General features: G+C 43.8%; 1 protein-coding gene across 2 annotated transcripts; it reads left to right on the plus strand.

Moving 5' to 3' along the window:
- Positions 1-1796: 1796 nt before the first annotated feature.
- Positions 1797-27126, plus strand: spag1a (sperm associated antigen 1a). 2 transcript variants are annotated; one of them, XM_071369084.1, is made up of 8 exons: positions 1797-2222; positions 10311-10410; positions 11435-11587; positions 11793-11929; positions 18881-19022; positions 20820-20946; positions 23567-23704; positions 24636-24658. In XM_071369084.1, exons 1-8 carry the CDS (start codon positions 1883-1885, stop codon positions 24639-24641), a joined length of 1143 nt encoding a protein of 380 aa, XP_071225185.1. In that variant the 5' UTR covers positions 1797-1882; the 3' UTR covers positions 24642-24658. The 2 variants fall into 2 exon arrangements, with proteins under 2 accessions (XP_071225185.1, XP_071225184.1); XM_071369083.1 differs by lacking the exon at positions 24636-24658 and adding an exon at positions 24679-27126 and having other exon boundaries at positions 1798-2222.

The following is a 27126-nucleotide window of genomic DNA, read 5'->3' on the forward strand; positions in this document are numbered from 1 at the left end:
GTTCAGCTGTCTGTTTGTCCCCAAGGAGTAGGAGTCCAAAGTAGGTTCGGACTTTCCTAGTCTAGGAGTATAACCTTACACATCTATACATATGCTAATTATAAGTTAGGAGTTACCTAGTCTAGGAGTATAACCTTACACATCTATACATATGCTAATTATAAGTTAGGAGTTTGCTAGTCTAGGAGTATAACCTTACACATCTATACATATGCTAATTATAAGTTAGGAGTTTCCTAGTCTTGGAGTATAACCTTACACATCTATAAATATGCTAATTATAAGTTAGGAGTTTCCTAGTCTAGGAGTATAACCTTACACATCTATACATATGCTAATTATAAGTTAGGAGTTACCTAGTCTAGGAGTATAACCTTACACATCTATACATATGCTAATTATAAGTTAGGAGTTTGCTAGTCTAGGAGTATAACCTTACACATCTATACATATGCTAATTATAAGTTAGGAGTTTCCTAGTCTTGGAGTATAACCTTACACATCTATAAATATGCTAATTATAAGTTAGGAGTTTCCTAGTCTAGGAGTATAACCTTACACATCTATACATATGCTAATTATAAGTTAGGAGTTACCTAGTCTTGGAGTATAACCATACACATCTATACATATGCTAATTATAAGTTAGGAGTTTCCTAGTCTAGGAGTATAACCTTACACATCTATACATATGCTAATTATAAGTTAGGAGTTACCTAGTCTTGGAGTATAACCTTACACATCTATAAATATGCTAATTATAAGTTAGGAGTTACCTAGTCTAGGAGTATAACCTTACACATCTATACATATGCTAATTATAAGTTAGGAGTTACCTAGTCTTGGAGTATAACCATACACATCTATAAATATGCTAATTATAAGTTAGGAGTTACCTAGTCTAGGAGTTTCACCTATAAATATCTATAAATATGCTAATTATTTTGACACCCTAAAGAGATACTGGAGCAATATCATTCATAGCACTCTATCATTAATATTACTACTTACTGGATATGACTTTGAACTGTATGCAGAGGCCTATGGACCCTGGTCAGAAGTAGGGTACTTCATAGGGAGTAGGATGCCATTTAGGATGTATGGTAGTGCACTACTTAGGGAATAGGATGCCATTTAGGATGTATAGTAGTGCACTACTTAGGGAATAGGATGCCATTTAGGATGTATAGTAGTGCACTACTTAGGGAATAGGATGCCATTTAGGATGTATAGTAGTGCACTACTTAGGGAATAGGATGCCATTTAGGATGTATAGTTAGTGCACTACTTAGGGAATAGGATGCCATTTAGGATGTATGGTAGTGCACTACTTAGGGAATAGGATGCCATTTAGGATGTATAGTAGTGCACTACTTAGGGAATAGGATGCCATTTAGGATGTATAGTAGTGCACTACTTAGGGAATAGGATGCCATTTAGGATGTATAGTAGTGCACTACTTAGGGAATAGGATGCCATTTAGGATGTATAGTTAGTGCACTACTTAGGGAATAGGATGCCATTTAGGATGTATAGTTAGTGCACTACTTAGGAAATAGGATATTTCACTGGTTTCCCAGAGAGTTCTGTTCCTGAAGTGTCCCCAGAGGTAGATCCTCATTCTTCCCTGACATCACCTAACTGCTGGCAGCATAACTGGCTCCTCTCTCCTGCCAAGCACCAGTTCTCCCGCATGCAGTGGCCTCATGAAACATCTCTCCTCTCTCAGCACTGCAATGCAACAACACCGCCCCCTTTTGTGATGTCACTGCTGACTCCACCAGTAGGGGCGTGTCCTGACACCAGATCTTCCATCCAGCTTAGACTAGGCTGCTGCTCTAGGGGGAGGAAAGCTTTGACACTGCAGCGTACAGAGATAATAATGGGGAATGCACAGGATAAGCCCTCTGGAACCGGGGGGGCTAAAACGGACCAGGCCACCCCGGGATTCAGGAGGAGAAGCAGGGCCGGGAGTACGGAGAAGCCCAAGGCAGGGAAGGGTCCCCCAGAGAAGGGGTCGATGGCCAACGGAGCCACCCAGGGGGACAGGAACCAGAGTAAGGACATCCCACCAGACACCAGCTATCTGGACGCCCCTGCTGGAGCTCTGCCTCCCCACCTGGGCCGGCTCAAGAACGAGGGTAACCACCTCTTCAAAAACGGACAGTTTTCAGATGCTGTGGAGAAATACTCTGCGGCCATCGATGGCTGCTGTGACGCAGGTGGAGTACAATCAATAGCAGTGGCTTGTTACCGAGTTAGATGTCTCAGGATGGGGTTTAGTCTCAGAGTTCATGACATCATACATGTCTTTGATGTGTGTTTCATCTCAGCAGGCAGCAGCGTGTTACTCAATCAGGACCGGCTCTAGCCTTTTGGGGGCCCTAAGCTAGATTTGGTTGGGGGGCCTCACACCTTACGTAAGCGGGTGTTTGAAAAGCCAGATATTTCAGCCTGTTTTGATGGGATGGAGTTTTGGCCATCCATGGTGACATCACCATGTGTTAAATTAGTTAATAGACCAATAAGAAGAGAGTTCCCAACCTCTCTCTCAGACCACTCCCGGACAGTTCCAGCAAAATTCTTGATTAAGAAATTGCCTTTTGCGAAGAAGCTATTTTAGTTAAATTTTGAACCATTTTAATTTAAAACAATCCCAGTATGGTACTTAAATGTTACAAGAAATGATTTAATATTGAGATAAAAACTGCTGCATTGGACCGTTAAAGCATGTTTCCTGCAATTCTTATTCTACACATTTTGACATGGGGAGGAGAGAAAGTTGCAATTGTACAACACATTTTATGCAATTCTACCCATTTTACCATGAGATATTTATTTAGCAGTTTTAGAGTAAATTTCCTACAATTCTACACATTTTACCATGACTTATGCCATGTTAATGATATCTGAGTGAGAATGACTAACAAAATCAATGGGGGGCCCCCTGCAGGTCAGGGCCCCTGGACACGTGCCCTGCGGGCCTGGTCGATATTTGGCCGTGATTACTACAAGTTTAGATAGCTGGCAAAAAAATTGTTAGCTGACGGCTAATTGAGTGACTGTCGGTGATGGACATAACAAGACAAACTGCTGATACACAACCACATTTCTAAGTGACACCTTGGTGTGTATTCTACTATTTTAACTCTCAATAGTAAGTTGAGACCCCGACTGAGTTCCTAATTTACAACAACAACAAATGTCAGAGGGCCCTAAGTGACCGCTTATATCGCTTATGCCTGGAACCTGCCCTGAACTCAATATTTCAGGTTCCAGCAGTGAAGGAAAGTGGGTTAGTGCAAAATCCCTTTAATACAACTGAGGAAACAGCCCTACACTAGATGTTTTAACAGGAAACAGGCCTACACTAGATGTTTTAACAGGAAACAGGCCTACACTAGATGTTTTAACAGGAAACAGGCCTACACTAGATGTTTTAACAGGAAACAGGCCTACACTAGATGTTTTAACAGGAAACAGCCCTACACTAGATGTTTTAACAGGAAACAGCCCTACACTAGATGTTTTAACAGGACACAGGCCTACACTAGATGTTTTAACAGGAAACAGGCCTACACTAGATGTTTTAACAGGAAACAGGCCTACACTAGATGTTTTAACAGGAAACAGCCCTACACTAGATGTTTTAACAGGAAACAGCCCTACACTAGATGTTTTAACAGGAAACAGCCCTATACTAGATGTTTTAACAGGACACAGGCCTACACTAGATGTTTTAACAGGAAACAGCCCTACACTAGATGTTTTAACAGGACACGGGCCTACACTAGATGTTTTAACAGGACACAGGCCTACACTAGATGTTTTAACAGGAAACAGCCCTATACTAGATGTTTTAACAGGACACAGGCCTACACTAGATGTTTTAACAGGACACGGGCCTACACTAGATGTTTTAACAGGAAACAGCCCTATACTAGATGTTTTAACAGGACACAGGCCTACACTAGATGTTTTAACAGGAAACAGGTCTACACTAGATGTTTTAACAGGACACGGGCCTACACTAGATGTTTTAACAGGAAACAGCCCTATACTAGATGTTTTAACAGGACACAGGCCTACACTAGATGTTTTAACAGGACACGGGCCTACACTAGATGTTTTAACAGGAAACAGGCCTACACTAGATGTTTTAACAGGACACGGGCCTACACTAGATGTTTTAACAGGACACAGGCCTACACTAGATGTTTTAACAGGACACAGGCCTACACTAGATGTTTTAACAGGACACGGGCCTACACTAGATGTTTTAACAGGAAACAGGCCTATACTAGATGTTTTAACAGGAAACAGGCCTATACTAGATGTTTTAACAGGAAACAGGCCTATACTAGATGTTTTAACAGGAAACAGGCCTATACTAGATGTTTTAACAGGAAACAGGCCTACAATAGATGTTTTAACAGGAAACAGGCCTATACTAGATGTTTTAACAGGAAACAGGCATATACTAGATGTTTTAACAGGAAACAGGCCTATACTAGATGTTTTAACAGGAAACAGGCCTATACTAGATGTTTTAACAGGAAACAGCCCTATACTAGATGTTTTAACAGGAAACAGCCCTATACTAGATGTTTTAACAGGAAACGAAGCCTACACTAGATGTTTTAACAGGAAACAGGCCTATACTAGATGTTTTAACAGGACACGGGCCTACACTAGATGTTTTAACAGGACACGGGCCTACACTAGATGTTTTAACAGGAAACAGGCCTACACTAGATGTTTTAACAGGAAACAGGCCTACACTAGATGTTTTAACAGGAAACAGGCCTATACTAGATGTTTTAACAGGAAACAGGCCTACACTAGATGTTTTAACAGGAAACAGGCCTACACTAGATGTTTTAACAGGACACAGGCCTACACTAGATGTTTTAACAGGACACAGGCCTATACTAGATGTTTTAACAGGAAACAGCCCTATACTAGATGTTTTAACAGGACACAGGCCTACACTAGATGTTTTAACAGGAAACAGGCCTACACTAGATGTTTTAACAGGAAACAGGCCTACACTAGATGTTTTAACAGGAAACAGGCCTACACTAGATGTTTTAACAGGAAACGGGCCTACACTAGATGTTTTAACAGGACACGGGCCTACACTAGATGTTTTAACAGGACACAGGCCTACACTAGATGTTTTAACAGGACACAGGCCTACACTAGATGTTTTAACAGGAAACAGGCCTACACTAGATGTTTTAACAGGACACGGGCCTACACTAGATGTTTTAACAGGAAACAGCCCTATACTAGATGTTTTAACAGGAAACAGGCCTATACTAGATGTTTTAACAGGAAACAGGCCTACACTAGATGTTTTAACAGGAAACAGGCCTACACTAGATGTTTTAACAGGAAACGGGCCTACACTAGATGTTTTAACAGGACACAGGCCTACACTAGATGTTTTAACAGGACACAGGCCTACACTAGATGTTTTAACAGGAAACAGGCCTACACTAGATGTTTTAACAGGACACAGGCCTACACTAGATGTTTTAACAGGACACGGGCCTACACTAGATGTTTTAACAGGAAACAGGCCTACACTAGATGTTTTAACAGGACACAGGCCTACACTAGATGTTTTAACAGGACACGGGCCTATACTAGATGTTTTAACAGGACACGGGCCTATACTAGATGTTTTAACAGGAAACAGGCCTACACTAGATGTTTTAACAGGAAACAGGCCTACACTAGATGTTTTAACAGGAAACAGGCCTACACTAGATGTTTTAACAGGAAACAGGCCTACACTAGATGTTTTAACAGGACACAGGCCTACACTAGATGTTTTAACAGGACACAGGCCTACACTAGATGTTTTAACAGGACACAGGCCTACACTAGATGTTTTAACAGGAAACAGGCCTACACTAGATGTTTTAACAGGACACAGGCCTACACTAGATGTTTTAACAGGACACAGGCCTATACTAGATGTTTTAACAGGACACGGGCCTATACTAGATGTTTTAACAGGAAACAGGCCTACACTAGATGTTTTAACAGGAAACAGGCCTACACTAGATGTTTTAACAGGACACAGGCCTACACTAGATGTTTTAACAGGAAACAGGCCTACACTAGATGTTTTAACAGGACACAGGCCTACACTAGATGTTTTAACAGGACACAGGCCTACACTAGATGTTTTAACAGGAAACAGGCCTACACTAGATGTTTTAACAGGACACAGGCCTACACTAGATGTTTTAACAGGACACAGGCCTATACTAGATGTTTTAACAGGACACGGGCCTATACTAGATGTTTTAACAGGAAACAGGCCTACACTAGATGTTTTAACAGGAAACAGGCCTACACTAGATGTTTTAACAGGACACAGGCCTACACTAGATGTTTTAACAGGAAACAGGCCTACACTAGATGTTTTAACAGGACACAGGCCTACACTAGATGTTTTAACAGGACACGGGCCTACACTAGATGTTTTAACAGGAAACAGCCCTATACTAGATGTTTTAACAGGACACGGGCCTATACTAGATGTTTTAACAGGACACGGGCCTATACTAGATGTTTTAACAGGAAACAGCCCTATACTAGATGTTTTAACAGGACACAGGCCTACACTAGATGTTTTAACAGGAAACAGGTCTACACTAGATGTTTTAACAGGAAACAGGCCTACACTAGATGTTTTAACAGGACACAGGCCTACACTAGATGTTTTAACAGGACACGGGCCTACACTAGATGTTTTAACAGGAAACAGGCCTATACTAGATGTTTTAACAGGAAACAGGCCTATACTAGATGTTTTAACAGGAAACAGGCCTATACTAGATGTTTTAACAGGAAACAGGCCTACACTAGATGTTTTAACAGGAAACAGGCCTATACTAGATGTTTTAACAGGAAACAGGCCTATACTAGATGTTTTAACAGGAAACAGGCCTATACTAGATGTTTTCACAGGAAACAGCCCTATACTAGATGTTTTAACAGGAAACAGCCCTATACTAGATGTTTTAACAGGAAACGAAGCCTACACTAGATGTTTTAACAGGAAACGGGCCTACACTAGATGTTTTAACAGGACACGGGCCTACACTAGATGTTTTAACAGGACACGGGCCTATACTAGATGTTTTAACAGGAAACGGGCCTACACTAGATGTTTTAACAGGAAACGGGCCTACACTAGATGTTTTAACAGGACACGGGCCTATACTAGATGTTTTAACAGGACACAGGCCTACACTAGATGTTTTAACAGGACACAGGCCTACACTAGATGTTTTAACAGGACACAGGCCTACACTAGATGTTTTAACAGGAAACAGGCCTACACTAGATGTTTTAACAGGACACGGGCCTATACTAGATGTTTTAACAGGAAACAGGCCTACACTAGATGTTTTAACAGGAAACGGGCCTACACTAGATGTTTTAACAGGAAACAGGCCTATACTAGATGTTTTAACAGGAAACAGGCCTACACTAGATGTTTTAACAGGAAACAGGCCTACACTAGATGTTTTAACAGGAAACAGCCCTACACTAGATGTTTTAACAGGACACAGGCCTACACTAGATGTTTTAACAGGACACAGGCCTATACTAGATGTTTTAACAGAAACAGCCCTATACTAGATGTTTTAACAGGACACAGGCCTACACTAGATGTTTTAACAGGAAACAGGCCTACACTAGATGTTTTAACAGGAAACGGGCCTACACTAGATGTTTTAACAGGAAACAGGCCTATACTAGATGTTTTAACAGGAAACAGGCCTACACTAGATGTTTTAACAGGAAACAGGCCTACACTAGATGTTTTAACAGGACACAGGCCTACACTAGATGTTTTAACAGGACACAGGCCTATACTAGATGTTTTAACAGAAACAGCCCTATACTAGATGTTTTAACAGGACACAGGCCTACACTAGATGTTTTAACAGGAAACAGGCCTACACTAGATGTTTTAACAGGAAACAGGCCTACACTAGATGTTTTAACAGGAAACAGGCCTACACTAGATGTTTTAACAGGAAACAGGCCTACACTAGATGTTTTAACAAGACACGGGCCTATACTAGATGTTTTAACAGGACACGGGCCTATACTAGATGTTTTAACAGGACACAGGCCTACACTAGATGTTTTAACAGGACACAGGCCTACACTAGATGTTTTAACAGGACACAGGCCTACACTAGATGTTTTAACAGGACACAGGCCTACACTAGATGTTTTAACAGGAAACAGGCCTACACTAGATGTTTTAACAGGACACAGGCCTACACTAGATGTTTTAACAGGACACAGGCCTATACTAGATGTTTTAACAGGACACGGGCCTATACTAGATGTTTTAACAGGAAACAGGCCTACACTAGATGTTTTAACAGGACACAGGCCTACACTAGATGTTTTAACAGGACACAGGCCTATACTAGATGTTTTAACAGGACACGGGCCTATACTAGATGTTTTAACAGGACACAGGCCTACACTAGATGTTTTAACAGGACACAGGCCTACACTAGATGTTTTAACAGGACACAGGCCTACACTAGATGTTTTAACAGGACACAGGCCTACACTAGATGTTTTAACAGGACACAGGCCTACACTAGATGTTTTAACAGGACACAGGCCTATACTAGATGTTTTAACAGGAAACAGGCCTACACTAGATGTTTTAACAGGACACAGGCCTACACTAGATGTTTTAACAGGACACAGGCCTACACTAGATGTTTTAACAGGACACAGGCCTACACTAGATGTTTTAACAGGAAACAGGCCTAGACTAGATGTTTTAACAGGACACAGGCCTACACTAGATGTTTTAACAGGACACGGGCCTACACTAGATGTTTTAACAGGACACAGGCCTAAGAGGCCCACTGTTAGTGATGTAGGATATTGTGGGTACTTGAACAATGAAGGGCGTCATAAGGACTGCGACAGGAAGATCATGTTCCTCCCAGCTGCTGGGTGTAGGCCATGGAGGAAAGGGGTTTAAGACCCAGGTTCACATTAAGTGTCACTCGTTCCTAGTTTCTACAGGGTCCATTTCCTGGCACACAGGCCTCTTTGTTGTCATTGGGCTTTATGACAGTCATCCCAGAGCCCTCATCAGCCAATCCCTTTTGCTGGTAGTGTGCCTGGAGCAGGGGGCTAGTGGCATGCTGCTGCGTAAGCATTAACATTACACTCCTGCAAATTGGATTCAGTTGAATTTCCAAAACATCACGAAAGCTCATGGGTGGCAACACAAATAGATGCTAGTCGCAGGGAAAAACACAACAGCCAACAACATTATCCAGATTGACAGGAATCCATCACTACTGTGTAATCAATGATGATGGTCAACAATGGCTGATGCTGCAGATTGAGCTCCTTGGAGAAAGGGCAGTGGAAAGCTTTTTCCTTGTAAATGGATTGACAATGCAAACTGTACAGTGTGCACACACACCCACTCAACACCATAGCACGTTTGACTGAGATCTGAGCAGAGTACGGACAAAATGCTCTCTGCTATTTTCGTTGCTCGCTTTGTTCTTTTTTAAATTATATTTTTATTTAAATGACTTTGAAATACAAGTTGTGTTTGTTGTTAAAGGTATAGAGAGGACCTGTGTATTCTCTACTCTAACAGAGCTACTTGTTGTTAAAGGTATAGAGAGTGGAGAGGACCTGTGTATTCTCTACTCTAACAGAGCTGCTTATTGTTAAAGGTATAGAGAGTGGAGAGGACCTGTGTATTCTCTACTCTAACAGAGCTACTTGTTGTTAAAGGTATAGAGAGTGGAGAGGACCTGTGTATTCTCTACTCTAACAGAGCTGCTTATTGTTAAAGGTATAGAGAGTGGAGAGGACCTGTGTATTCTCTACTCTAACAGAGCTGCTTGTTGTTAAAGGTATAGAGAGTGGAGAGGACCTGTGTATTCTCTACTCTAACAGAGCTGCTTGTTGTTAAAGGTATAGAGAGTGGAGAGGACCTGTGTATTCTCTACTCTAACAGAGCTGCTTGTTGTTAAAGGTATAGAGAGTGGAGAGGACCTGTGTATTCTCTACTCTAACAGAGCTGCTTGTTGTTAAAGGTATAGAGAGTGGAGAGGACCTGTGTATTCTCTACTCTAACAGAGCTGCTTGTTGTTAAAGGTATAGAGAGTGGAGAGGACCTGTGTATTCTCTACTCTAACAGAGCTGCTTGTTGTTAAAGGTATAGAGAGTGGAGAGGACCTGTGTATTCTCTACTCTAACAGAGCTGCTTGTTGTTAAAGGTATAGAGAGTGGAGAGGACCTGTGTATTCTCTACTCTAACAGAGCTGCTTGTTACCTGAAGGATGGGAGCAACACCGAGTGTATCCAGGACTGCACCAGGTGAGGAGGCCTTGCTATCGTCCCTTCTACAGGCCAATACTACAAACACTACTGCTACTGCTACTACTACTACTACAAACACTACTGCTACTGCTACTACTACTACTACTACTACAAACACTACTGCTACTGCTACTACTACTACTACTACAAACACTACTGCTACTGCTACTACTACTACTACAAACACTACTGCTACTACTACTACTACAAACACTACTGCTACTGCTACTACTACAAACACTACTGCTACTGCTACTACTACAAACACTACTGCTACTGCTACTACTACAAACACTACTGCTTCTGCTACTACTACAAACACTACTGCTACTACTACTACTACAAACACTACTGCTACTGCTACTACTACTACTACAAACACATTATTCACAGACTGTCTGCCTCTGTTCACTACAAACACATTATTCACAGACTGTCTGCCTCTGTTCACTACAAACACATTATTCACAGACTGTCTGCCTCTGTTCACTACAAACACATTATTCACAGACTGTCTGCCTCTGTTCACAGACTGTCTGCCTCTGTTCACAGACTGTCTGCCTCTGTTTACAGACTGTCTGCCTCTGTTTACAGACTGTCTGCCTCTGTTTACAGACTGTCTGCCTCTGTTTACAGACTGTCTGCCTCTGTTCACAGACTGTATGCCTCTGTTTACAGACTGTCTGCCTCTGTTCACAGACTGTCTACCTCTGTTCACAGACTGTCTGCCTCTGTTCACAGACTGTCTGCCTCTGTTCACAGACTGTCTGCCTCTGTTCACAGACTGTCTGCCTCTGTTTACAGGTTAGACAAATGGCATGTGTTTTAGGTTTCCATCCACACACACCATCTCTCTATCACGTGTTTCTAAATGGCAGACATGATCTGCTGCAGCCTAGAGTGTGTCAGGACTGAGGTGAAGTCTTGTCCCACCACCTGGAACACAACGTGACCAACCGCAAAGTGGGGGTTGTGATCCTCTCTCTGTCTCTCTCTGTCTCTCTGATCCTATTAACCCCAGGGCATTGGTGCTGCAGCCCTTCTCCCTGAAGCCCCTCCTCCGCAGAGCCACGGCCTATGAGTCAATGGAACGTTACCGACAGGCCTACGTGGATTTTAAGACTGTTCTGCAGATAGACATCGGGGTGCAGGCGGCACACGACAGTGTCCACAGGTAAACCAAGGATTTAAAGCAGCCCCCCTCAGAGGACATTGTGTATGGCCATACAACCATGATAGTGTCTTACAGAAAATGGGGGTTCCCTTGCAGTGAAATTCTGATGTGAAAATGAATTTGCAGTTGTCTCTGCTCATGTCAAGATGGTGTCAGGGTATATTTTAGGATGTGAACTGTGTGACCTGAGTGTCTTTTCCTCCAGGATCACCAAGCAGCTTATTGAGCAGGACGGCCCTGACTGGAGACAGAAGCTTCCGGAGATCCCTCTAGTCCCACTGTCAGCTCAGCAGCACCACAGGCAGAAAGACCCCAGCGCTGAGCTGGTCCAGGCTAGAGAAGGTCAGAAATCACTTCCTGTTTACTGGCTAGCCACATCACTTCCTGGTTACTGGCTAGCCACATCACTTCCTGGTTACTGGCTAGCCACATCACTTCCTGGTTACTGGCTAGCCACATCACTTCCTGGTTACTGGCTAGCCGTACCGTGAAATTACCAAATATGGAAGACTACTTTCTGTCCACTAGTTCAGACCGAGCAGATATCAACCAGTTTGAACATGTTTCATCGTGATCTAATGACCGGGTATTGAACCTGGGTTGTCCATGCAATTCAAGACAGCTTTAGTCCACTGAGCTAAAGCCTAGGCAATACACAAGTCTTCAGGTCTGAGGGTTACTCATCACAATGAAACATGCGTAGTTGACCAAATCCAAGCAGCTGAAGTTGTGTTCTTGATCTAATAGCTGCAACACAGGGACTCTGAGTGAATGGTAGACGTATTCCTGATGAGGTGTCTCAAGGGGAATCAATGAATTATGTAGAGTGTAACCTGATACCCACGGGTCAGCCAGTCACAGTGACAATGGCACCGGAGGGGACGGCTGACGTTTTACGGGCTCCTAACCAATTGTGCTATTTTGTGTTTTTTTGTGTGTTGTTTGTAACTTATTTGTACATAATGTTTCTGACCGAAAAGAGCTTCTGGACATCAGAACAGCAGTTATTCACCTTCGAACTGGACAACGATGTTGTCTTCAATGAGTCTGACGCGAAGGATGTTGCTCCCGGACCAGGCTCAAATCCACGTCATTCACATGAAGAGGAGACGGAGATCCGATTCCCAGACTTTCCATAACAAAGCCATCACCTACAAAGAGATGAACCTGGAGAAGAGTCCCCTGAGCAAGCTGGTCCTGGGGCTCTGTTCACAAACACAAACAGACCCCACAGAGCCCCAGGACAGCAACACAACTAGACTCAACCAAATCATGAGGACACTAAAAGATAATTACTTGGAAAGAATGAACAAAAAAACTGAGTGAACTAGAATGCTATTTGGCCCTAAACAGAGAGTACACAGTGGCAGAATACCTGACCACTGTGACTGACCCAAACTTAAGGAAAGCTTTGACTATGTACAGACTCAGTGAGCATAGCCTTGCTATTGAGAAAGGTTGCCGTAGGCAGACCTGGCTCTCAAGAGAAGACAGGCTATGTGCACACTGCCCACAAAATGAGGTGGAAACTGAGCTGCACTTCCGAACCTCCTGCTCAATGTATGACCATATTAGAGACACATATTTCACTCACATTACACAGTCCCACAAAAAAAAAATTGTTTGTTGATAAACTCCCATATCTATTGGATGAAATACCACAGTGTGACATCACAGCAGCAAGATTTGTAACCTGTTGCCACAAGAAAAGGGCAACCAGTGAAGAACAAACACCATTGTCATTACAACCCATATTTATGTTGATTTATTTTCCCTTTTGTACTTTAACTATTTGCACATCGTTGCAACACTGTATATAGACATAATATGACATTTGAAATGTCTTAATTTTTTGGGAACTTTTGTGAATTTTATACTTACTGTTCACCTTTTATTGTTTATTTCACTTTTGTTTATTATCCATTTCACTTGCTTTTGCAATGTAAACATATGTTTCCCATGCCAAGGCCCCTTGAATTGAATTGATAAAGGGGGCACAGATCTGGGTGCCTTGTGAGAATTTGTCGGCGAGTGGGTAACCCGCTTCTACCATCCGTTCTACTGGCCAACGTGCAATCACTGGAGAATAAACTGGATGAGCTCCGTTCGAGACTATCCTACCAACAGAGACATTAAAAACTGTAATATCTTATGTTTCACCGACGACACAGATAATATACAGTTGGCTGGGTTTTCCGTGCTTTGGCAAGACAGAACAGCGACCTCTGGTAAGACGAGGGGTGTTGCTTGCCTGAGGTAAAGTACCTCATGATAAGCTGTAGACCACACGATCTACCAAGAGAGTTCTCATCTATATTTTTAATTGTTGCCTATTTACCACCACAAACCGATGCTGGCACTAAGACTGCACTCAACCAACTGTATAAGGCCATACATAATTATTTATTTTTATTTATTTAACCTTTATTTAACTAGGCAAGTCAGTAAAGAACAAATTCTTATTTACAATGTCGGTCTACCCCGGCCAAACCCAGACGATGCTGGGCCAATTATGCGCCACCCTATGGGACTTCCAATTGCGGCCGGATGTGATACAGCCTGGATTCGAACCAGGAACTGTAGTGACACCTCTTGCATTGAGATGTATTGCCTTAAACCGCATTGTCACTCGGGAGCAAACAAGAAAATGTTCATCCTGAAGCGGCGCTCCTAGTGGCCGGGGACTTTAATGCAGGCAAACTTAAATCCGTTTGACCGCATTTCTACCAGCATGTTAAATGTTCAACCAGAGGAAAAAAACTTTAGACCACCTTTACTCCACACACAGAGGCGCGTAACAAAGCTCTCCCCCACCCTCCATTTGGCAAATCTGACCATAATTCTATCCTCCTGATTCCTGCTTACAAGCAAAAATTTAAGCAGGAAGTACCAGTGACTCGCTCAATACGGAAGTGGTCAGATGACGCGGATGCTACACTACAGGACTATTTTGCTAGCACAGACTGGAATATGTTCCGGGATTCATCCAATGGCATTGAGGAGTATACCACCTCAGCCACCGGCTTCATCAATAAGTGCATTGAGGACGTCATCCCCACAGTGACCATACGTACATATCCCAACCAGAAGCCATGGATTACAGGCAACATCCGCACTGAGATAAAGGCTAGAGCTGCCGCTTTCAAGGAGCAAGACGCTTATAAGAAATCCCGCTATTCCTTCAGACAAACCATCAAACAGGCAAAAGCGTCAATACAGTACTAAGATTGAATCCTACAACACCGGCTCTGACACTCGTCGGATGTGGCAGGGCTTGCAAACTATTACGGACTACAAAGAGAAACCCAGCCGTGAGCTTCCCAGTGACTCGAGCCTACCAGATGGGCTAAATTTATTTTTATGCTCGCTTTGATGCAAGCACCAGCTGTTACAGATGCTTTCCATAGCCGGTGTGGGCAAGACCTTTAAACATGTCAACATTCAGAAGGCCGTGGGGCCAGATGAATTACCAGGACGTGTACTCGGAGCATGTGCGGACCAACTGGCAAGTGTCTTCACTGACATTTTCAACTTTCCCTGATTGAGTCTGTAATACCAACATGTTTCAAGCAGACCTCCACAGTCCCTGTGCTCAAGAATGCCAAGATAACCTGTCTAAATGACTATTGCCACGTAGCACTCACATCTGTAGCCATGAAGTCCTTTGAAAGGCTGGTCATTGCTCACATCAACACCATCATGCCAGAAACCCTAGACCCACTCCAATTCGCATACCGCCTCAACAGATCCACAGATGATGCAATCTCTATTGCACTCCACACTGCCCTTTCCCACCTGGACACAAGGAACACCTATGTGAGAATGCTGTTCCTTGATTACAGCTCAGCGTTCAACACCATAGAGCCCACAACGCTCATCACTAAACTAAGGACCCTGGGACTAAACACCTCCCTCTGAAATTAGATCCTGGACTTCCTAACGGGCCGCCCCCAGGTGGTAAGAGTAGGCAACAGCACATCTGCCATGCTGATCCTCAACACGGGGGCCCCTCATGGGTGCATGCTTAGTCCTCTCCTGTACTCCCTGTTCACTCATGACTGCATGGCCAAGCATGACTCTAACAGCATCATTACATTTGCTGATGACATAATGGTGGTAGGCCTGATCACCGACAACGATGAGACAGCCTATAGGGAGAGAACTGGCAGTGTGGTGCCAGGACAACAACTTCTCCCTCAACGTGATCAAGACAAAGGAGATGATTGTGGACTACAGGAAAAGGAGAGCCGAACACGCCCCCATTCTCATCGACGGGGCTGTAGTGGAGCGGGTTGAGAGTTTCAAGTTCCCTGGTGTCCACATCACCAACAAACTAACATGGTCCAAACACACCAAGACAGTTGTAAAGAGGGCACAACAATGTCTATTCCCCCTCAGGAGACTGAAAATATTTGGCATGTGTTCCCAGATCCTCAAAAAATTATACAGCTGCACCATCAAGAGCATCCTGTCTGGTTGCATCACCGCTACAAAGGGTAGTGCATACGGCCCAGTACATCACTGGGGCCAAGCTTCCTCCCATCCAGGAGCTCTATACCAGGCGGTGTCAGAGGAAGGTCCCAAAAATGGTCAAAGACTCTAGCCACCCTAGTCATAGACTGTTCTCTCCGCTACCGCACGGCAAGCGTTACCGGAGCACCAAGTCTAGGTCCAAAAGACTCCTTAACAGCCTCCCCCCTTTTTGTTTTTACACTCGCTAGAGGGTAACCTGATACCCACGGGTCAGCCAGTCACAATGTGGTAGTGATGTAGAGTGTAACCTGATACCCACGGGTCAGCCAGTCACAATGTGGTAGTGATGTAGAGTGTAACCTGATACCCACGGGTCAGCCAGTCACAGTGTGGTAGTGATGTAGAGTGTAACCTGATACCCACGGGTCAGCCAGTCACAGTGTGGTAGTGATGTAGAGTGTAACCTGATACCCACGGGTCAGCCAGTCACGGTGTGGTAGTTATGTAGAGTGTAACCTGATACCCACGGGTCAGCCAGTCACGGTGTGGTAGTGATGTAGAGTGTAACCTGTTACCCACGGGTCAGCCAGTCAGTGTGGTAGTGATGTAGAGTGTAACCTGATACCCACGGGTCAGCCAGTCACGGTGTGGTAGTGATGTAGAGTGTAACCTGTTACCCACGGGTCAGCCAGTCACAGTGTGGTAGTGATGTAGAGTGTAACCTGATACCCACGGGTCAGCCAGTCACAGTGTGGTAGTTATGTAGAGTGTAACCTGATACCCACGGGTCAGCCAGTCACAGTGTGGTAGTGATGTAGAGTGTAACCTGATACCCACGGGTCAGCCAGTCACAGTGTGGTAGTGATGTAGAGTGTAACCTGTTACCCACGGGTCAGCCAGTCACAGTGTGGTAGTGATGTAGAGTGTAACCTGATACCCACGGGTCAGCCAGTCACAGTGTGGTAGTGATGTAGAGTGTAACCTGATACCCACGGGTCAGCCAGTCACAGTGTGGTAGTGATGTAGAGTGTAACCTGATACCCACGGGTCAGCCAGTCACAGTGTGGTAGTGATGTAGAGTGTAACCTGATACCCACGGGTCAGCCAGTCACAGTGTAGTAGTGATGTAGAGTGTAACCTGATACCCACGGGTCAGCCAGTCACAGTGTGGTAGTGATGTAGAGTGTAACCTGATACCCACGGGTCAGCCAGTCACAGTGTGGTAGTGATGTAGAGTGTAACCTGATACCCACGGGTCAGCCAGTCACAGTGTGGTAGTGATGTAGAGTGTAACCTGATACCCACGGGTCAGCCAGTCACAGTGTGGTAGTGATGTAGAGTGTAACCTGATACCCACGGGTCAGCCAGTCACAGTGTGATAGTGATGTAGAGTGTAACCCACGGGTCAGCCAGTCACAGTGTGGTAGTGATGTAGAGTGTAACCTGATACCCACGGGTCAGCCAGTCACAGTGTGGTAGTGATGTAGATGTAACCTGATACCCACGGGTCAGCCAGTCACAGTGTGGTAGTGATGTAGAGTGTAACCTGATACCCACGGGTCAGCCAGTCACAGTGTGGTAGTGATGTAGAGTGTAACCTGATACCCACGGGTCAGCCAGTCACAGTGTGGTAGTTATGTAGAGTGTAACCTGATACCCACGGGTCAGCCAGTCACAGTGTGGTAGTGATGTAGAGTGTAACCTGATACCCACGGGTCAACCAGTCACAGTGTGGTAGTGATGTAGAGTGTAACCTGATACCCACGGGTCAGCCAGTCACAGTGTGGTAGTGATGTAGAGTGTAACCTGATACCCACGGGTCAGCCAGTCACAGTGTGGTAGTGATGTAGAGTGTAACCTGATACCCACGGGTCAGCCAGTCACAGTGTGGTAGTGATGTAGAGTGTAACCTGATACCCACGGGTCAGCAAGTCACAGTGTGGTAGTGATGTAGAGTGTAACCTGATACCCACGGGTCAGCCAGTCACAGTGTGGTAGTGATGTAGAGTGTAACCTGATACCCACGGGTCAGCCAGTCACAGTGTGGTAGTGATGTAGAGTGTAACCTGATACCCACGGGTCAGCCAGTCACAGTGTGGTAGTGATGTAGAGTGTAACCTGATACCCACGGGTCAGCAAGTCACAGTGTGGTAGTGATGTAGAGTGTAACCTGATACCCACGGGTCAGCCAGTCACAGTGTGGTAGTGATGTAGAGTGTAACCTGATACCCACGGGTCAGCCAGTCACAGTGTGGTAGTGATGTAGAGTGTAACCCACGGGTCAGCCAGTCACAGTGTAGTAGTCATGGAACAAGCAGGGTCAGGTTGCCTGTCTGCTGCTGGCTTCATCACCACAACATTCTGTTGATTATCTCACCACAGACCGACCGTTAGTTTTTACCCACTGTCCAGAGTCAGACTGGTAGAAAGAGATTGTCCATGCAGATTATTCAGAAATAGATACAGATGAATAAAACAGGATCCGTCATGTGAGACACCAGCACTCCTTAAGGGAGCATCTTTAATCAGACTTCTCTACCCAGACTACCCAGTGTGCTGAATATGAAATGTAATATCTGTTGAGCAGAATGTTGTGCTGTGGATCAGTAGTTCATCAAGTCACAGCTCCGTTAAACTCAACAGAGGCTCAACCACTCAGCTTTTGCTCATTGACATTAGAAGTCATTGTAGGAAAGTTTTTTTTATATATTTACAGTCAGCTAGAAGTAGTTTGATTAGTTAGAAAAACAAATCATATTGCTATGAGTCTGCAGATTTCCTCTTGCATCACTACTGATAACTGCTTCTCTCTCTCCGCAGCCAAAAAAGCAGAGTCTCGCTTTGCCTCTCTCAAAACAGAAGGAAATGAGCATGTCAGGAGAAGCCAGTTCCACGACGGTCTAGAGAAGTACAGTGAATGCCTTAAGATCAAACCTGACGACTGTTCCTGCTTTACCAACAGGTGACCCCTAACCCTGCTAGCATGCTAACCCTAACCCTGCTAGCATACTAACCCTAACCCTGCTAGCATGCTAACCCTAACCCTGCTAGCATACTAACCCTAACCCTGCTAGCATACTAACCCTAACCCTGCTAGCATACTAACACTAACCCTGCTAGCATACTAACCCTAATCCTGCTAGCATACTAACCCTAATCCTGCTAGCATACTAACCCTAACCCTGCTAGCATACTAACCCTAATCCTGCTAGCATACTAACCCTAATCCTGCTATCATACTAACCCTAACCCTGCTATCATACTAACCCTAACCCTGCTATCATACTAACCCTAATCCTGCTAGCATACTAACCCTAATCCTGCTAGCATACTAACCCTAACCCTGCTAGCATACTAACCCTAATCCTGCTAGCATACTAACCCTAACCCTGCTAGCATACTAACCCTAATCCTGCTAGCATACTAACCCTAACCCTGCTAGCATACTAACCCTAACCCTGCTAGCATACTAACCCTAATCCTGCTAGCATACTAACCCTAACCCTGCTAGCATACTAACCCTAACCCTGCTAGCATACTAACCCTAACCCTGCTATCATACTAACCCTAATCCTGCTAGCATACTAACCCTAATCCTGCTAGCATGCTAACCCTAACCCTGCTAGCATACTAACCCTAATCCTGCTAGCATACTAACCCTAATCCTGCTATCATACTAACCCTAATCCTGCTATCATACTAACCCTAACCCTGCTAGCATACTAACCCTAACCCTGCTAGCATACTAACCCTAATCCTGCTAGCATACTAACCCTAATCCTGCTAGCATACTAACCCTAACCCTGCTAGCATACTAACCCTAACCCTGCTAGCATACTAACCCTAACCCTGCTAGCATACTAACCCTAATCCTGCTATCATACTAACCCTAACCCTGCTAGCATACTAACCCTAATCCTGCTAGCATACTAACCCTAATCCTGCTAGCATACTAACCCTAATCCTGCTAGCATACTAACCCTAACCCTGCTAGCATACTAACCCTAACCCTGCTAGCATACTAACCCTAACCCTGCTAGCATACTAACCCTAATCCTGCTAGCATACTAACACTAACCCTGCTAGCATACTAACCCTAACCCTGCTAGCATACTAACCCTAATCCTGCTAGCATACTAACCCTAACCTGACAAGTGTTCCTGCTTTAGCAACAGGTGACCCCTACCCCTAATCCTTCAGATCAAACCTAAGTTAATACGTACAGTGGATAATAGGAAGTGCTTATAGACAAGATTTACATTTGAGTTATTTAGCAGATGCTTTTATCCAGAGCCACTTACAGTTTATGAATTCATCATAACCACATATCTCAGTCAAGTCAGTTTTTCCTCAGTACTGTCCATGCTAGTAGAGGGAAGTCAGTTTTTCCTCAGTACTGTCCATGCTAGTAGGGGGAAGTCAGTTTTTCCTCAGTACTGTCCATGCTAGTAGAGGGAAGTCAGTTTTTCCTCAGTACTGTCCATGCTAGTAGAGGGAAGTCAGTTTTTCCTCAGTACTGTCCATGCTAGTAGAGGGAAGTCAGTTTTTCCTCAGTACTGTCCATGCTAGTAGAGGGAAGTCAGTTTTTCCTCAGTAATGTCCATGCTAGTAGGAGGAAGTCAAGTGCGAGTGGCATTTATTTGATTTATTTTTATATGATTGTAACCACAGTTCTTTATCAGTGTAGTACTATACACAAATGATGCATGACCACTTTCAAGCCCACTCTCAGTCCTTAACCCCTACCCTTCACCTCCAGAGCCATCTGTTATCTGAGACTGGGTTGTTTTGAAGAGGCCAGACAGGACTGTGACTCCGCCCTCAAGCTGGAACCAACCAATAAGAAGGCCTTCTATAGACGGGCGCTGGCGTTTAAAGGCTTACAGGTGGTTATCTATTATTCAAAGTCCTAGTTGGTTCAGCGCATGTTTTTGTGTGAAGAACAAGGAAAACCAATGAACACTGTGTTTTCCAAAAACAGAAAAACGGCTTGTTTTTTGTTAACTCATTAGATAAACCAAAAACCATTAACAAGTGGGTGGGGTTACATGTGGAATGCATTTCATTGGCCAAATGCACAACCAATAGTTCCTGTCCCTTCAAAATAGGAGTTCACCCTTCTATATTCATCTACTATCTATTAAGTCACCAATTAATAGCTATTTATTCATCTATTAATGTCAAGATACAGTGATATTTCTCCATTTGTATTTTAGATTTACGATTATAAGATAGTCACAACAATGATGGTGATGATTGATCTATTAATGAGTTACTGTAAATGGTTAGCTGGTTAGCAAATTGATCAGAAAAAATCCCCCGCCAGTCTCAACATCAACAGTGAAGAGGCAACTCAGGGATGCTGGCCTTCTAGGCAGAGATCCTCTGTCCAATGTCTGTGTTCTTTTACCCATCTTAATCTTTTCTTTTTATTGGCCAGTCTGAGATATGTCTTTTTCTTTGCAACTCTGCCTAGAAGGCCAGCATCCCGGAGTCGCCTCTTCACTGTTGACGTTGAGGCCGGTGTTTTTCAGGTACTATTTAATGAAGCTGCCAGTTGAGGACTTGTGAGGCGTCTGTTTCTCAAACTAGACACTCTAATGTACTTGTTCTCTTGCTCAGTTGTCCACCGGGGCCTCCCACTCCTCTTTCTATTCTAGTTAGAGCCAGTTTACACTGTTCTGTGAAGGGAGTAGTACACAGCGTTGTACGAGATCTTCAGTTTCTTGGCAATTTCTCGCATGGAATAGCCTTAATTTCTCAGAACAAAAATAGACTGACGAGTTTCAGAAGAAAGTTCTTTGTTTTTGGCCATTTTGAGCCTGTAATCGAACCCACAAATGCTGATGCTCCAGATACTCAACTAGTCTAAAGAAGGCCAGTTTTATTGCTTCTTTAATCAGGACAACAGTTTTCAGCTGTGCTAACATAATTCCAAAAGGGTTTTCTAATGATCAATTAGCCTTTTAAAATTATTAACTTGGATTAGCTAACACAACGTGCCATTGGAACACAGGAGTGATGGTTGCTGATAATGGGCCTCTGTACGCCTATACAGATATTCCATTAAAAATCAGCCGTTTCCAGCTACAATAGTCATTTACAACATTAACAATGTCTACACTGTATTCTGATCAATTTGATGTTATTTTAATGGACAAAAAATGTGATTTTCTTTCAAAAACAAGGACATTTCTAAGTGACCCCAAACCTTTGAACGGTAGTCTACGTACAGACATGGACACACTCGAACACTCCAACATAGTTTGCAAAGGCAGTAATTGTTTAGTGAGTAAAAATAAAACTTATCAACAATATAAATAGTAAAGTAAGGTAAAGATACCCCAAAACACTACTTAAATAGTACTTTAAAGTATTTTTTACTTAAGTACTTTACGCCCCTGGCATTAATATATGACTTAATAGGTATTTATAGATGTCTTGATAGATAGTAGATTAATAGAATGAAGTTGGAAGGATGAACTGCTATTTTGAAGGGACAGGAAGTGTTGGATGTGCATTTGGAAAATGACAGGCATTCAACATGTAACCGCACCCACTTGTGAAAATAGAAACGTTAAGTCGTTTTTTTGTTTATTTGCAAAAAAACGAGATGACAAAAAAACAAGCAATTTTTGGGTCAATGTAAAATAAAAAAATAAAAAGCCTTTTTCACGTTGCGGATTTTTCTGTTATAAACTTGGAAAAAATGGTTTTGTGCCCATGTTTTTGTGTGAAGAACAAGGAAAACCAATGGACACTATCGCCCTTGAGGATTGAAGAGATGCAACATGTTTTTATTATTATTGTCCAGCCATGTGGTCCAGTGCTGCAGAGGAAGGCCTAGTTAAGGTGCTGCTGGCCCAGAACAGAGCGGCACGTCTTGCTCTTCATTATAATCAGAGGGCTGATATAAATACTATGCATGCCAGTCTCTCTTGGCTAAGAGTTGAGGAGAGACTGACTGCCTCACTTATTCTTTCTATAAGAAACATTGTGTTGAAAATCCCAAATGGTTTGCATAGTCAATTTACACACAGCTCCAGAACAAATTCAAGAAAGCGTACAGTATTATATAGAGCCATTATTGCGTGGAACTTCCTTCCATCTCATATTGCTCAAATAAACAGCAAACCTGGTTTCAAAACACAGAGAAAGCAACACCTCACGGCACACCACCTCTCCCCTATTTGACCCAGATAGTTTGTGTGTATTGATGTAGGATACGTGTGCTGTTTTTTAATATGTATGTAGTTCTGTTCTTGTCTATTAATGTTCTGTAATATGTCATGTTTTGTTTGGACCCCAGGAAGAGTAGTTGCTGCTATCGCAACGTCTAAATGGCATCCTAGTAAAATACCAAATACCATTGATTTTGAACCGCTTTTTGACATTTTAACCCCCCCCCCTTCTCTCACTTTTTCTCCCCACACTCTCACCCTTTCTTCATCCTCGCTCTCATTTCCTATACCCTGCTCTCTTCTCCCCCTCTCCTTCCCTTCCCAGGACTACCTGTCTTCCAGCAGTGACCTCCAGGAGGTGTTACAGCTGGACCCTAACGTCCAGGAGGCTGAACAGGAGCTGGAGACTGTGACAGGGCTGCTCAGACAGAGCCTCATGGACGGAGCCCAACTCACACCCAGGGTAGGTACCCAACACTCACCCAGGGTAGGTACCCAACACACACCCAGGGTAGGTACCCAACACACACCCAGGGTAGGTACCCAACACTCACCCAGGGTAGGTACCCAACACTCACCCAGGGTAGGTACCCAACACTCACCCAGGGTAGGTACCCAACTCACACCCAGGGTAGGCACCCAACTCACACCCAGGGTAGGCACCCAACTCAAACCCAGGGTAGGTCCCCAACACAGACCCAGGGTAGGTCCCCAACACACACCCAGGGTAGGTACCCAACTCACACCCAGGGTAGGTACCCAACTCACACCCAGGGTAGGTACCCAACTCACACCCAGGGTAGGCACCCAACACTCACCCAGGGTAGGTCCCCAACTCACACCCATGGTAGGTACCCAACACACACCCAGGGTAGGTACCCAACACACACCCAGGGTAGGTACCCAACTCACACCCAGGGTAGGTACCCAACACACACCCAGGGTAGGTACCCAACTCACACCCAGGGTAGGTACCCAACACACACCCAGGGTAGGTACCCAACTCACACCCAGGGTAGGTACCCAACACACACCAGGGGTAGGTGCCCAACTCTCACCCAGGGTAGGTACCCAACTCTTTATTCCACTTCAGGTTTGATGTCAGAGATGAGACTGAACTCTTTATTCCACCTCAGGTTTGATGTCAGAGATGAGACTGAACTCTTTATTCCACCTCAGGTGTGATGTCAGAGATGAGACTGAACTCTTTATTCCACCTCAGGTTTGATGTCAGAGATGAGACTGAACTCTTTATTCCACCTCAGGTTTGATGTCAGAGATGAGACTGAACTCTTTATTCCACCTCAGGTTTGATGTCAGAGATGAGACTGAACTCTTTATTCCACTTCAGGTGTGATGTCAGAGATGAGACTGAACTCTTTATTCCACCTCAGGTTTGATGGCAGAGATGAGACTGAACTCTTTATTCCACCTCAGGTTTGATGGCAGAGATGAGACTGCCACAGAAGACTGAATAGGAGGCTGATGAAAGAGAGAGAGACTGATGGAGACCTGGGAGTGGCCACAGGGAAGGCTGTTCAGGCCTCAACTCATCATCCCTCACAGAGTTGACGTGAACTAAGGTGAACTATGCTGGATGTTGGGCTCTGACTCCATCTGCCTTCAAAGAGCATCATTAAAGCGTCGACGACGGCAGAGCGTTCTTCAGTAATTCACAGCAGGCAGCTGCATCCTTCATTTCCATTCTGGAGACTCTATAGATACTTTAGATGGAATGCAGCTTCTTACATTTACATTTGTCATTTAGCAGATGCTCTTATCCAGAGAGACTTACAGTAGTGAGTCATTTAGAAGATGCTCTTATCCAGAGAGACTTACAGTAGTGAGTCATTTAGAAGATGCTCTTATCCAGAGAGACTTACAGTTAGTGCATCCTTTACCTCGGCATGCTCAGACTCCCTGCAGCAACACACTGTAGAGAAAGGATGCGTCACAAACGGTGCCCTACTCCCTATGAAGTGCACTACATTTGACCAGGGCTCATAGGTCTATAATCAAATGTAGTGCACTATATAGGGGATAGGGTGCCATTTGGGACTCAAGCCCAAATCTTATAAAGCTAGGAGTGACTAGTTTTCTTGCAGAAGTATTTGATTTCTTCCCACTAACAGCAGATTATGCAGACCGGCGGTATTACAGATTGGAGAAGCGATCGACAGAAGCTCTAGAAGCACACTGGAACACAATGTGGGAGAGATGTGGTGTGCCTTATCGAGATTCAAGTTGAACCAGATATTTGGGAATTGTAATCTGAACCTCAGAGAAATAACATCCTTGTATATATGTAATAAACTGCTGCTTTGATACACTGCAGAGTATTTTACAAAGAGGAAACCAAAAAATATGTTGCCACTGTATTGACTGTCATGTATGTACCTTTTCAACCATAAAAGGGCACTGTTGGCTAATTAATGCATAATGAAAGATGGACAACTGTGTATATCATGTACTGTATGCTTTTAATCTCAGGTTCAGTCTTGAACATGACCATGATTGTATGGTAAATGTTAGCTCTGATCCATGGCGTTAGAGGAATTGTAACAGCCTGGACCAGAGCTAGGTAAATGTGTATAGTAGTCAAACACTGATCTGCTAGTTTTCAGATGATGCTTTATAACACCCCCAAACCCCCTCAGATAGTTATCTGTTGAGTTAGAGATGTCCCCTTCAGATAGTTATCTGTTGAGTTAGAGATGTCCCCTTCAGATAGTTATCTGTTGAGTTAGAGATGTCCCCTTCAGATAGTTATCTGTTGAGTTAGAGATGTCCCCTTCAGATAGTTATCTGTTGAGTTAGAGATGTCCCCTTCAGATAGTTATCTGTTGAGTTAGAGGTCAACCCCTTCAGATAGTTATCTGTTGAGTTAGAGATGTCCCCTTCAGATAGTTATCTGTTGAGTTAGAGATGTCCCCTTCAGATAGTTATCTGATGAGTTAGAGATGTCCCCTTCAGATAGTTATCTGTTGAGTTAGAGATGTCCCCTTCAGATAGTTATCTGTTGAGTTAGAGATGTCCCCTTCAGATAGTTATCTGTTGAGTTAGAGATGTCCCCTTCAGATAGTTATCTGTTGAGTTAGAGGTCAACCCCTTCAGATAGTTATCTGTTAGGTTAGAGGTCAACCCCTTCAGATAGTTATCTGTTGAGTTAGAGATGTCCCCTTCAGATAGTTATCTGTTGAGTTAGAGATGTCCCCTTCAGATAGTTATCTGTTGAGTTAGAGGTGTCCCCTTCAGATAGTTATCTGTTGAGTTAGAGGTCAACCCCTTCAGATAGTTATCTGTTGAGTTAGAGATGTCCCCTTCAGATAGTTATCTGTTGAGTTAGAGATGTCCCCTTCAGATAGTTATCTGTTAGGTTAGAGGTCAACCCCTTCAGATAGTTATCTGTTGAGTTAGAGATGTCCCCTTCAGATAGTTATCTGTTGAGTTAGAGGTCAACCCCTTCAGATAGTTATCTGTTGAGTTAGAGATGTCCCCTTCAGATAGTTATCTGTTGAGTTAGAGGTCAACCCCTTCAGATAGTTATCTGTTGAGTTAGAGATGTCCCCTTCAGATAGTTATCTGTTGAGTTAGAGATGTCCCCTTCAGATAGTTATCTGTTGAGTTAGAGATGTCCCCTTCAGATAGTTATCTGTTGAGTTAGAGGTCAACCCCTTCAGATAGTTATCTGTTGAGTTAGAGATGTCCCCTTCAGATAGTTATCTGTTGAGTTAGAGGTATTTCAGTTCGTGTCTGAAGCTGATGAGTAAGAAGCTGCTTGTGTTGAATGCATTGTGAATGTTCTGCTTTCACCACAGGTCTCTTTACAACATAGAGCCCTCTGAGGTGGTTGTTCATGATTAAACACTTCTGCTTTGTACTGTA

The sequence above is a fragment of the Salvelinus alpinus genome, chromosome 26 (genome assembly GCF_045679555.1).
Source record: "Salvelinus alpinus chromosome 26, SLU_Salpinus.1, whole genome shotgun sequence".
In the NCBI taxonomy this organism is placed as follows: Eukaryota; Metazoa; Chordata; class Actinopteri; order Salmoniformes; family Salmonidae; genus Salvelinus; species Salvelinus alpinus.